Consider the following 12,308-nt stretch of genomic DNA (forward strand, 5'->3'; position numbering starts at 1 on the left):
ATATATGGTTAAAACGTGCCCCCTCTATCCTTTGTCCTTATTCTTTCCTCCTTAAAACAATTTCAACAGCTCTTATTGCCCCATTTGTATACATGAATGCAGAGTACTTCTGCTGTAGTGAATTTCTGATTGTTTCTGAATATCATGCTTTCTGATGCAGCTTTATCGAAGTGACAGTGACAGTTCAACACTGCCCCGGAAATCCCCTTTTGTCCGAAATACTTTGGAAAGACGAACACTTCGCTATAAACAGGTGGGTGACACATAAACTAATATGGGATCTGTACTTTCCCTGAAGGTTATTTTTATGGTCTTTGAAAGGTTATTACCTTTGAAGGGTAATAGTTTGTTTCCTGTTTCCTTAACATATTATTTTTCTGAGCATATATTCATGTTATCAGTATATCTTAATGTTATTTTATATCATTCATGATCTCTCATATTCATAGGTCATAAATCAATCATTTGTATACACCTTTTACTTTTTTTGACTGGAGAGTATATATATATATATATATTTTAGAAAATTTGAGTTTCTTGACATATAGCATTTCTTCTACATAGGATATCCTATGGTTTTAATTCTCTTTACTCAGTTTTTTTCTTCATATAAAATTTTACTTTGTAAGGTAGTGGTCCTTTTTGGGAAACACACACACACACACACTACACACATGCACACCCACACTTTTTTTTGCCCATCATGGGACTTGAACTCAGGGCCTGGGTGCTGTCCCTGAGCTTTTTTGCTCAAGGCTAGCACTCTACCACTTTGAGCCACACTTCTGGTTTTCTCATGGTTAATTGGAGATAAGAGTCTCACAGACTTTCCTGCCTGCGCTGGCTTTAAACTGTGATCCTTAGATCTCAGCCTCCTGAGTAGCTAGGATTACAGGCGTGAGCCAGCTCAGGCCCTCTTGGGTGTGTTTTTGCTCAAGTCTAGTGCTCTACCACTTGAGCCACAGCTTCACTTCCAGCTTTGTTTTGTTTTTGTTTTTTTTTTTGGTAGTTTGTTAAAGATAAGAGTCTCACGGAGTTACTTGCCTGGGCTGGCTTTGAACTTCAGTCCTCAGTTCTCAGCCTCCTTAGTAGTTTGGAGTATAGGTGTGAACCACTGGTACTTGGCAGGAATGTATATTTTTAAGATTCATGGATTATATGTAATGATTTTACTGATTGGCCAATGGCTAAGAATTGTAAGAAAGGTCATAATTCAGCTGCTAAAGTATTTCAACACTGTTGCCATTTTGAACGAGATTACTCTTTGCTGTGAGGGCTGTCCTATGCTCGGTAGTATGCTGTGGCATCTGGCCTTGGTCCACTGATGCTCATACAAGCCATCATGTAATTTATTTAATCAGGTTCCTGCTGCTTTGTGTTTAGGTTTGTTTCTCTGTCATAAACCTTAACTGGACTCTTGTACATTGGCAGAATTGTACCTTCCTACCTCTTCTTTTCTTTCTCTCGTGTGTGTGTGTGTGTGTGTGTGTGTGTGTGTGTGCGCGCGCGCGCGCGCGCGTGTTGGTTCTGGAGCTTGAACTCAGGGCCTTGGCACTATCCCTGAGCCTTTTTATTCAAGACTGGTGCTCAACCACTTATGTCACAGCTCCACTTCTGGCTTTTTGGTGGTTAATTAGACATAAGAGTCACGAAGTCTGGTGCTAGTGGCTCATGCCTGGAACCATAGCTACTCAGGAGGTAGAGACCTGAGGATTGCTGTTTGAAGCCAGTTGGGGCAGGAAAGTCCTTAAGATTCTGATCTCTAATTAACTACCAAAAAACCAGAAGTGATGCTGTGGCGCAAGTAGTAGAGCACTAGCCTTGAGCAGAAATGCTCAGAGACAGCACCTAGACTGAGTTTCAAGCCCCAGGACTGGCACAAAAATAACAACAAAAAAAGTCTCATGGACTTTCCTGCCTGGGCTGGCTTTCAGCCATGATCTTCAGATCTCGGCCTCCTGAGTAGCTGCGATTCCAGGAGTGAGCCATCGGCGCCATACATTTGCAAATACATCTGAACCTTACTGCAGTCATTTGGGCTATCCTCAGAGAGGAATACTTACATTATGTCTGTTTATTAGTTGTGGAAGAGCCTTCCAGAAGGCCAGAGCTGATATGTACACTCAAAAAGCAATATCTCCCCCAGTCCTGCAGGTCTTCTCTGGCCGAGCTCATGGCTCGCACCTCCCTAGACCTGGAGCTGGATCTCCAGGCATCAAGGACACGGCAGAGACAGCTGAATGAAGAGATCTGTGCTCTCCGGGAACTGAGGCAGCGCTTAGAAGATGCACAGGTCCGAGGCCAGACTGACCTCCCACACTGGGTGCTCTGGGATGAGCGATTCCGCAACCTGCTGAAGGAAGCGGAGCGGCAGGTGAGAGGCCCCAGGCCTGCCCCCAGGAGCCCTCAGCTGGTTTTCCAGCTGCTGTTTGGCCCAGAAGTGAGTGTCCTCAAAATGACAGTGTAATTGAATGAGTATGCAGTCTGTTCTTCCCCAGTATGGACCAGTAGGGTGGTGTTTGTGGAGGTATCAGCATATATCTGGAAGCTTCTAGGGGCTGGAGAGGAAGGCCTGTGGTCTCCCACCTTGTGAGGAGAATGTTGGGATCTTAAGTCAGTGGGACTTAATTCCAGCCACCCTTAGTGATCTCTGTGGAGACTTCCCTGGGAGATATGGATGAGGCGGGCCTTCCTCCCACCTGGAACTCTATGGCTGGACTTGGTCTTTCGGAGTTCCAGTGACTGAACATCCATTTATTTTTCTTCGAAAAATAAGTCCAATGGAAAAGTGTTCCTCATCCAATGTTTCTGTTCCAGACCAGACAGAGCAAACTTGACTACCATCAAGAACAAGCAGCTGAGAAGATGCTGAAGAAGGCCTCCAAAGAGATCTACCAACTGCGAGGGCAAAACCACAAAGAGCCCATCCAAGTGCAGACCTTTAGGTAGGGCAGAACAGAATACCATGGCCAGTGGTGCTTGTCCTTGCACTCTTGTTACTGTGATACTCTCGTTATGACACAAAGTGAAGTACCCACCGAAAAATAACCAGGAGGGCGATATAAGCAGAATTCTCACCACTAGTAGCATCTTGATGTTTTCTTCTGATCTTTTCTTTCTACCCACTGTTTCTATGGCACCTGTAATCCTAATCCAGAATCAATTTTTACTATGAAAACATCCCATAATAGCTTGTTTCATCTAGTAAGTATAAGTCACCCAACTACTCTGTTTTACAAACTGCTCTTTCTTTCCATGTGTTTGGTATTACAAATAACTGATTTACACATGCACACACATATATGTCAGCTTTGCTTTTTCAATTGACATTTTGTTATGGCGGCATCTACATAGAGGAGAGTGTGTGTTTTGCTCAGTTGAATGAATGGTCACAGAGTCAACATCCACAAGACTCAGGCATTATCAGCACCTTGGCTTTTCCCAACTTGAGTAATCAGTACGTTAAAGCCTGCTTTTGTTTTCATACCTGAGGGGAATTGCACAGAGACATATGTATTCTCTTATATCTGCAAAAATTAACGTGAAACCACATAACATAAAATTAGAAATTTTAGAGCAAACAGGTCAGTAAAATTCAGTCTGTCTACCATGTTGTGCCTCCTCTGCCTCTGTCGACACGTTTATCAGCCCGAAAGTAGCCACACGCATTCAGTAGTCACTGCCCTTCCCCCTCCCTAGCCTGCCAACCTGCAATGTGTTTTCTGTTCCTTTGGCTTTGCCTTTTCTGGCGACTTCATATCAGTGGAATCATGCGATGCATGGTCTTGCTTGTCTTGCTGCTTTTCCTTAGCATGCTTTTGAAGTTCATCTACATTATAACGTGTTTCATTCCTTTTGCTTGCAGGATAATACACACCTGACTTTTAGCCTCCTTGAGTTTTGGATATCTTTGATACTCACATCTCCATCATAAATTAGTATAAAAGACTAATGTGCTTCCTTCAAATAATGATTTAAAGTTCATTCATGCGTGTGGTTTTTCTTTTATTAATAAAACAAGTATTTCCTGTGTGCCCATATCTCTCTACTAGGCAGTGATTTAGGAGATAAACCAACTTCTGCCCTCAGAACTTCATAACTTCTACTAAATTCACATTCAGTGTACAAACATATATGCTACTATGTCTTTAAGTTCAGTTTGTTCTGTAAGGAAAGCCATCATTGCTATGAGAGCCTGATGTCAGCTTTCAGTATCTTCAGACTCACATCTAACCTGTTCTTCTTTTCAATCCCAGGGAGAAGATAGCATTTTTTACAAGACCAAGGATTAACATACCTCCTCTCCCAGCTGATGATGTTTGATGTAGAGCGTTATACACAGGAAGTATTTATCTGCCTGATTTATTTTCATGAATTTCTTAGATTAGCTAAATTTGTCTTTAAAATATTTGTGCAAAAGCTATTAATATACACATTTTGTAAAAAACCCATATATCTATTCATATATATTTTATAATAGTGACGACAACAGGGCTTGGTTTTTCCTTGTTGTGAAATTGACATCTCTGAAGACAGGTTATTTTATAAAAGATCAACTATCATGTTAAGAGTGTACAGTTTTTATGCTGTTTTATTTGACTTAAAGGCTGGAAGACAGAAACGAAGTGAGTTCAGGCAAATTCACTGTATTGTAATTTATTTATAGTACTTTTTTTCCTTGAAGGAAAATACTGACTTTAAGATGTATTTTAAGACTGAAATTTTGTTCTTCCGTATTTGTCATGCAGTAGAATGGAACTTGGGGCCGGTCTTGTTTCTGACACCTGAAACGCAAACACTATGTGCTAAATGTGTTACTTGTATCAGTTTCTCACAGATTCATTTACCGTGTGTATCGTACACTCTCACTCTCTGTGTGTTAGGTTAAAATGTCATCTGTAATAGTTCAGTTGTAATTCGCAGGCTGTGTCCACAAGCTGTGTATGCATTGCAGGGCTCAGTGTCTGCTGTGTACTGGCCACTGCTGGCTCTCATCGCTGTGTTGTCGTCTAATGCATCTTTCTGTGCTTGCCACGAGTCTGAAGCTTGGTGACAGAGCCTTCAGCATCCCAAGTTTCAGTCTGCTTGTCTATGGTGGCCAATGGCCGATCATACTGCCTGGGCTCCTTAGAGCATGTGCAGCTGGCCTTGGCCGCCTCTGGCTGATGGATAGATGAGCAGGGTGGGAGTGGTCTCCTGCTCTCTACTACTGTTTCATGAAGGGAAGTGGAGAGGGAACTCAGTGTGTACATTTCCAGTAAGCTGAGGGTAAATGCGGTGATTAATATGGCAGAGACGTAACTCTGAAGGTGCTTTTGTGTATGTGTGGAGAGAAGGACATATAGGTAACTGGACTTACCCAGGTAATCACTTCCAGAAATCTATCTAATTAAATCAGAATACCTCCCATATTGAAGCCTTCCCATTAGTTCTCACAAAATCATAATACTAGCTCATGAAGAAAAAAATGATAATGTAATAAAATATGCCATGATTCTTTTAAATGTCAAATGATACAGTTTGCCTGGCACATACTTACTTCAGATGAAATGTGCTCTTCTTTCTGAGGCCTTGAAGGAGTAAATGAAGTGGTCACAAGAAATGTCAAAGAAAACAGAACTCTCTTCCTAGATCTTTCTTCCCCTCCTGCAGAAATGCCCCTTTTAATCAGGTCTCTCATATCAATCTGTAACCTCCCTCCTTGTATAACCCACTTTCCTTGTTAGAGTTATTAAAATTGAATTTTGTAAAAGCATTTCATTGATAAGACCAATCACGGACAATTGAATTTGTCAGTGATGGCAAGACTGAAAATTGTATGCTTTTAATGGTTGCCATCTCTTGCTATGCATTCCTGATTCTTGCTTTTAGTCTTGCTTTTTTGGCCTGTTTTTTTGTTTTTGTTTTGTTATGTTTTTTGCTAATTCCTTTTTGTTTGAACCCACAATAGAGGTAGAGACCCAAAGCATCTATATCCTCATGAGAACCGTTGAGCAGGCCCTCTGTCTTTGCCCCCAGTAGCTGATGCTGGAGTGTGCACAGAGTAGATTGTTTGGAGTCCCACGTGGCAGGGCTTTTACAGCGTCTAAGGGTTGGTGGGTGAAGCAGCTTTTTTGCCATCCCTTGTTGAGAAGCTCACTGTGCATTCAGGAAGCTGAGACAGGTGTCTTCTACGGAGCACCACTGCTCCCTCTGCACAGGTGTCTGTATGGTGTGCCCCCTCCGCCCCTCCCTCCACCGTCCAGGCAGCACACACCGCACCTGCTTCCCAGCTAGGGGCAGCAAGGAACACGTGGGCTTGCCACCTTTTGCCTTGTCTTCCCCTGCCTCCAAGCCTGAGTTGCTGGGTGGCCTTGAAATCTGAGTGGAATGGAAGCAAGGAGAAAACACGCAAGCGCTTGAAGGCTGGGAGAAAGGCAGTACTGTACGCATGTGCAGCACCGGCGATTGGTCTGAGCAGGCAGGAGAACATGTAACATCCGCATTGCTTCTCACTCATGACGGGGCTGGCTTGGCCGAAAACACTGCACACATCAGACAAGTGAAAGCCTATGGGCTCGGGGGGTTCTACCCGCGCTTCCAACTTGTGTATGTACTGCCTCGTGGAAAAAGGACCTGCTGCTTTCTAAGCAGTTCTGGTTCACAAATGCTGGCATTCTGTCACCAGGGTTGGTAGAAATAGCACTCTGTGTAAAAGGGAATTTGGTTTTTCACATTATCTAATCACTCATTGTCGGGCTTTGGTGGTGATCTCTGAAATTAATCTTCTGTTGTGGGAATAAATTATAATCAGTACTCATCTCTGTTTTTGTCCCTGTTCTCTCTGATCTTTGTCATTTGTATTGTTTGAAAGTATTTCTTCTATAAAATTAAACTAACCTGCCTTAAGAACAAAATGGAAGTGTTTTGTTTTTTTCATTACAATTTTATGAAGACTCACATATATCCAAACAGGGACTGGGAATGTAGCCCAGTGGCAGAATACATGTTTTAGTATGAGTGAAGTCCTGAATTCAGTCCCAACACACACATGAAAAAAAGATAAAATATGTTGAGTGCTCATAACAAGATACAAATATTCTGGGTGCACATAAAAAAGATAAAAATATGCTGGATGCCAATGGTTCATGCCTGAATCCTAGCTATTCAGGAGGCTGATATCTGAGGATTGTGGTTCTAAACCAGCCTGGGTAAGAAAAGTGTGAAATTCTTATCTCTAATCACAGAAAAAGCTGGAAGTAGAGCAATGGCTCAAGTGGTAGGGCGCTAGCCTTGAACAAAAGAAGCTCAGGAACAGACCCCGAGTTCAAGCCTCAGGACCACCCCCCCCCCCCAAACAAGATAGAAATGTGTGTTTAAAAATAGTGTTATAAAACCAGAGAATAATAAAGTGAATGCACATGCAATACTCGCTGCCTTCAGCCTGCGGTCAGTCTTCTTTCAGCTACCTCTCTACCCTCTCCCCTTTCTTGTGGTTTCAAGCAAATCGTATCCATTTTACCAATTCACATGTACATATTTTAGTATATAATACTGATAGAGAAAAGTGCACACCTTTCATCTCAGCACTCAAGACCCTGAGGTAGGGGATGACAGTTTTGAGGCCAGCCTGGGCTATGGTAGCAAGACTGTCAAAAGGTAAGTAAAAGGCTGGAGCTCAGTGGCGAACAATTGCCTGCATCCCCAAGGACCTGGGTTCCTTTCCAAGTGCCGCAAAGAAAGGCTATTTTGCTTTTATCAGACTTTAGTGAGAAACGAGTGCTGTTGCTATAGCAAAATACACAATTCTGGATAATTTGCAGAGAATAGAGGTTTATTTAGCGCATGCTTGTGGAGGCTAAGAAGCGCTAGAGCATGATGATAGTATAAACTACATGCAAGGTGGGACACCGTGGCTCCCGCCTGTCATCCTAGCTATGCAGGAGGCTGAGATCTGAGGACTGGGGTTCAAAGCCAGCGCGGACAGGAAAGTCTGTGAGACTTTTATCTCCAGTGAACCTCCAGAAAACCAGAAGTGGCGGTGTGGCTCAAAGCGGTTGAATGCTATCCTTGAACAAAAGAGCTCAAGAACAGTGCCCAGGCCCCAAGTTCAAGCACCGCTACCAACAAACTCCAAAACCACATGCAGTGAGTTCACATCTTGGTGAGTGTAAAGACAAAACAAGCAGTTCCAAGAAATAAAAGAGAGGAGAAGATGGACTGCCCGCAGCAGGGAAGGGGAACAGCATGTTATTTTCAAAGCTGGGGTGAGGGGAGAAGAAGAAAAGTTATTTGCAAAGGAAGTGCGGGATCCTATACATGAATATGTATAGGAATGCACTCAGTTAAAGAGTACGTTCCTGAGCATGCTCAGTTTCAGGTAAGCCGTAGTTACAAAAAGACTGCAGACACATTTTGGGCTTGTTTAGCTCAGGTCATAGATCACATGTTCCAAGGTTCAAATGGGATGGCTTTGGTCATGCTTAGCATTCTCAAAAAGGTATTAGCTAATGAAGGGGCATTGGGAAGTTGTGTTAATATAGGAGTTTGTCCCAAAAAGAGACTGCTTACACTAGCGTCTGCTTGGCTGTGTCATAACACGGTGGGAAATCAGGAGGGCAAGTGGCACAAACATGAGGGGCAGACTCATTGTACACCAACCCGGCTCTCACTGTTCCGAACCTCTCCCTTGAGAAAGGCTTTAGTTCATTTTAACAACATAACCACGGGCTGGGAAGGTGGCTCAGTGGTAGAGCGCTTGCCTTGCACGCATGAGGCCTTGGGTTCGATTCCCCAGCACCACATAAGCAAAAAGAAAAAAAGCCGGAAGTGGCGCTGTGGCTCAAGTGGTGGAGCGATAGCCTTGAGCTGAAGAGCTGAGGGACAGCGCCCAGGCCCAGAGTTCAGGCCCCACGACCGGACCCCCAAAAAAATAATAATAAAACAACATAACCACCTCTTAAAGCCCCCATGTCAAACACTGCCACAGGCCAATCAAATCTCACTGAATTTTGGAGGAGACATATTCAGAGCATAACAGCCAGCTTTTCCCTATCAAGCAAACTGTTGGCGTAGGGGGTAAAATCTGTCTGTCTCGGTCTCTGCCTCTCTCACTGTCACTCTGTCTCTGTCTCTGTCTGTCTCTCATACACACATACATATCCATCACTTTCTATTTTCCTCAGCGCTTTTTCCCCGTGCTAGGATTGCATGATGGGCCTCACACACAGGAGGGAAGGGGAATAACAAAATGCTGACACAAAGGACAAAGCGGGAACCAAGGCAACAGCCATATTCACGAGACGCTGTTAGAAATGAGCTTTACAGCTGGGGTGCGGGGGAGGGGGGGGGAGGGGGGAGGGAAAGTGAGAGAAAAACGAGAGAGGTGTAACCATGGCCAGAAATGCACTTATTGCCTTATGTCACTGTGGCCTCTCTGTGCATCACCCTTACAATAGTGTTTTTAAAAAATTTACCCAAAAAAGAGAGTCTCACGGACTTTCCAGCCTGGACTGCCTTTCAACTGTGATCCTTAGATCTCAGCCTCCTGAGTAGCTAGGATTACAGACGCGAGCACCAGAGCCCGTGTCCTTAAGGGTTTTTAACATGAATAAGGGCATGTATATTTTTTCATATCCTTTTCTCCTGCTGAAATGAGCATATGGGTTTTCTTTTTGGAGCTAAGAACAAGCTTTATTGTATTAATTTCCTAACAGAAGACTACCCTAATTTTGTAAAATAAATTCCAAATATCATGATGTCGCTCAGTCAATCCAGAACAATCTCTCCATCGCCTTGGCATCCCTACCTAACTGGGCCCCATCCACCACGATGCTTTCATCCCAGAAAGTGGCGGTGACACAAATTCTATGGGGAAAGATTGAATAGCTTAGGAGGGAGATTGCCCAGCCCACCCAAGTACCCACTCCCCTGCCTTGGCAAAGGTCATTTTCTATATGCCTGTATGGTAGCCTTCTTGCTTTGGAAGAAATGATCAAGTGCTGTCTATCTCCTCTTGAATCAAGGCTTCCAGGGTCCTGATGCAGTCCAAAGGTTGAAGCTGTCCATTGTGCCACACTTGGGAGCATCTTTCGCCAGTCCTGTGGCTAGAGATACACAACATTCTGGAATCCATGCCTTTTCATCATTCTTACTAACCGACACTCTGACCAGATTGCTTTTCCAACCCTGAAAGTATAGGCAGAATCCCAAAGGTAATAAACATGAATTGTTTTATTGTGATGGAATTCATTTAGCAGAAATGCTTTACAGCATGGTACAATTTAATTATTTGTAGTAATGTTGGTTTTATATATCTGCACCAAAATATGGCAGCTATTGGTCAAGTGTGACTCTTAACCACTTTTAACCACTTTGTATGTAGCTAGCAGAATGGAGGAACTAATTTTTTTTTAACTGTTCTTTTTTTCTTTTTTTTTTTTTTTGTCGGTCGTGGGGCCTGAACTTTGGGTCCCTCAACTCTTCAGCCAAGGTGAGTGCTCTACCACTTGAGCCACAGGACCACTTCCGGTTTTTCTGCTTATGTGGCGCTGAGGAATTGAACCCAGGGCCTCATGCATGCAAGGCAAACACTCTACCACTGAGCCACCTTCCCAGCCCTTAGCTGTTCATTTCTACGTGAATAGCAATGATGGCTGGTGGTTATCATTTCAGTGCAGTGCAATATTAGAAGAATCGGGGGAGGGATGCAGCTCAGTAGCAGAGTGCTTGCCTAGCATTCAAAAGGCCCCCGAGTTTGTGGGGATTGAGTCCCAGTCTCAGACAAAAAAAAAAAGAAAGCAAAAGAAAAATATATTCAGTCCAAAGCACTGAGACATTAGCAGCTCTTATCAAGACCAGATCCAGGGGGGAGAGAAGCCATTCCTTACCTGGGTACAAGAAAACAAATTGCTCTGTGTTCCTTGCAATCAGTGGAGATGCTAAATAATCAAGGCCACCATGTTTCACTTTCCACCCCCCCCCCTCCCCCCCCCCCCCCCCCCCCCCCCGCCAACCCCCAGTCAGTACTGAGAAGCCACCTGGATGGGAGAATTTACACCAAGGGAATCAGCCAGTGTTAGTGTGACTTGCTAGCTCTACTCTTGGAGAGCTGAGTTGTTTTGACATTGGCTGGCACACTACCCATGCATATACCAAAAGAGGCCCCACTGAATTGCTTTGGCACAGTTTGGGTTTCCTGGCACTCAAAGAGAAAACTACACAATTCTGGTTGTCAGAGAAGCAAATAACCCTATGGATTCTCACAGGAAGTGATCCTTTCTCACATTTTCTAGAATGGACAATGACATTGACGACAGCTCCAGTGCAAAACACAGAGGGATCTAAAGGCTGTTGTTTGTCACATCTGTCAAAGCAGTCCCTTTGGATGGATGCCAGTGCAGCACAGTACAAGCCTGTGGCTTTCAGATGTCTTTTGGGATTTATAAATAGTTCAGAACGCCCAGGAAAGGCTAAATTGCAAGTTCAAGTTCCACATCATTTATTTACTCTCCAAATCTTTTATGGCATTGATCATGTGTAATAACACCAAGATAGATATGGAAGAATTCATTCATTCATTCAAGACAAGGTATTTGGGTGTAAAAAAAAACCAAGGTCATAAATGTGAAATAGAGTCCTTGCCTCCAGCATTTATTATAAGATTCACCATTTATAGAAAGTCTACCATTATCCAGAGCTGATACTTGGAGGAGATAAGAGAAGCACTTGCCTTGGGTACAAAATTTAAGAGGGCACCAAAGGAGTAAATAATAAAGGTAGCTTATTATTTATTAAAATTAAAAGAGCCAAGTGCTGGTGGCTCACACCTCTAATCATAGCTACTCAGGAGGCTGAGATCTGAGGATCACAATTGAAAGCCAGCCTGGGCAGGAAGGACTCCACTAGAAGTGGAGCTCTGGCTCAAAGTGGTAGAATGCTAGTCTTGAATGAAAAGCTCAGGGACAGTGCTCAGGCCTTGAGTTCAAGTCCCACGACGTACATACTTACATATATACATACATACATATTGATGCAAAAATATACAATGCACAAAATATCAAATTTTAAAATAGATAAGCTTTTCTTCCTTAGAGAACGCTGTCTTATTATGTAAGGTTAATTTCCAGTCCATAGGATTTATTGTACATGTTCCACATGTCCCTTCAGGGTAGGTTCCTAGGGGTGGTTGATGGGCTGCAAATAAATTAGGCAACACTAGTCTTCATATGTGGGGTGTGTGTGTGTGTGTGTGTGTGTGTGTGTGTGTGTGTGTGTGTGTGTGTGTGTGTGTGTGTGTGTGTGTGTGAAGGCTATTGCTTTATCACTTT

At 43.4% G+C, this 12,308-nt stretch overlaps 1 protein-coding gene across 2 annotated transcripts in view; it reads left to right on the plus strand.

Annotated features, from left to right (window-relative positions):
• Positions 1-6,896, plus strand: part of Wwc3 (WWC family member 3) — a 112,678-nt gene extending 105,782 nt beyond the window's left edge. For both annotated transcript variants that reach the window (XM_042680517.1, XM_042680518.1), the window contains 4 exons: positions 161-253; positions 2,147-2,374; positions 2,818-2,945; positions 4,257-6,896. In XM_042680517.1, the coding sequence (XP_042536451.1) occupies positions 161-253; positions 2,147-2,374; positions 2,818-2,945; positions 4,257-4,323 (516 nt within the window). In that variant the 3' untranslated portion in view covers positions 4,324-6,896. The remainder of the gene's footprint in view (positions 1-160; positions 254-2,146; positions 2,375-2,817; positions 2,946-4,256) is intronic.
• Positions 6,897-12,308: the final 5,412 nt, after the last annotated feature.

Source organism: Dipodomys spectabilis, unplaced genomic scaffold, assembly GCF_019054845.1.
Source record: "Dipodomys spectabilis isolate Male_0828 unplaced genomic scaffold, ASM1905484v1 ptg000061l, whole genome shotgun sequence".
In the NCBI taxonomy this organism is placed as follows: Eukaryota; Metazoa; Chordata; class Mammalia; order Rodentia; family Heteromyidae; genus Dipodomys; species Dipodomys spectabilis.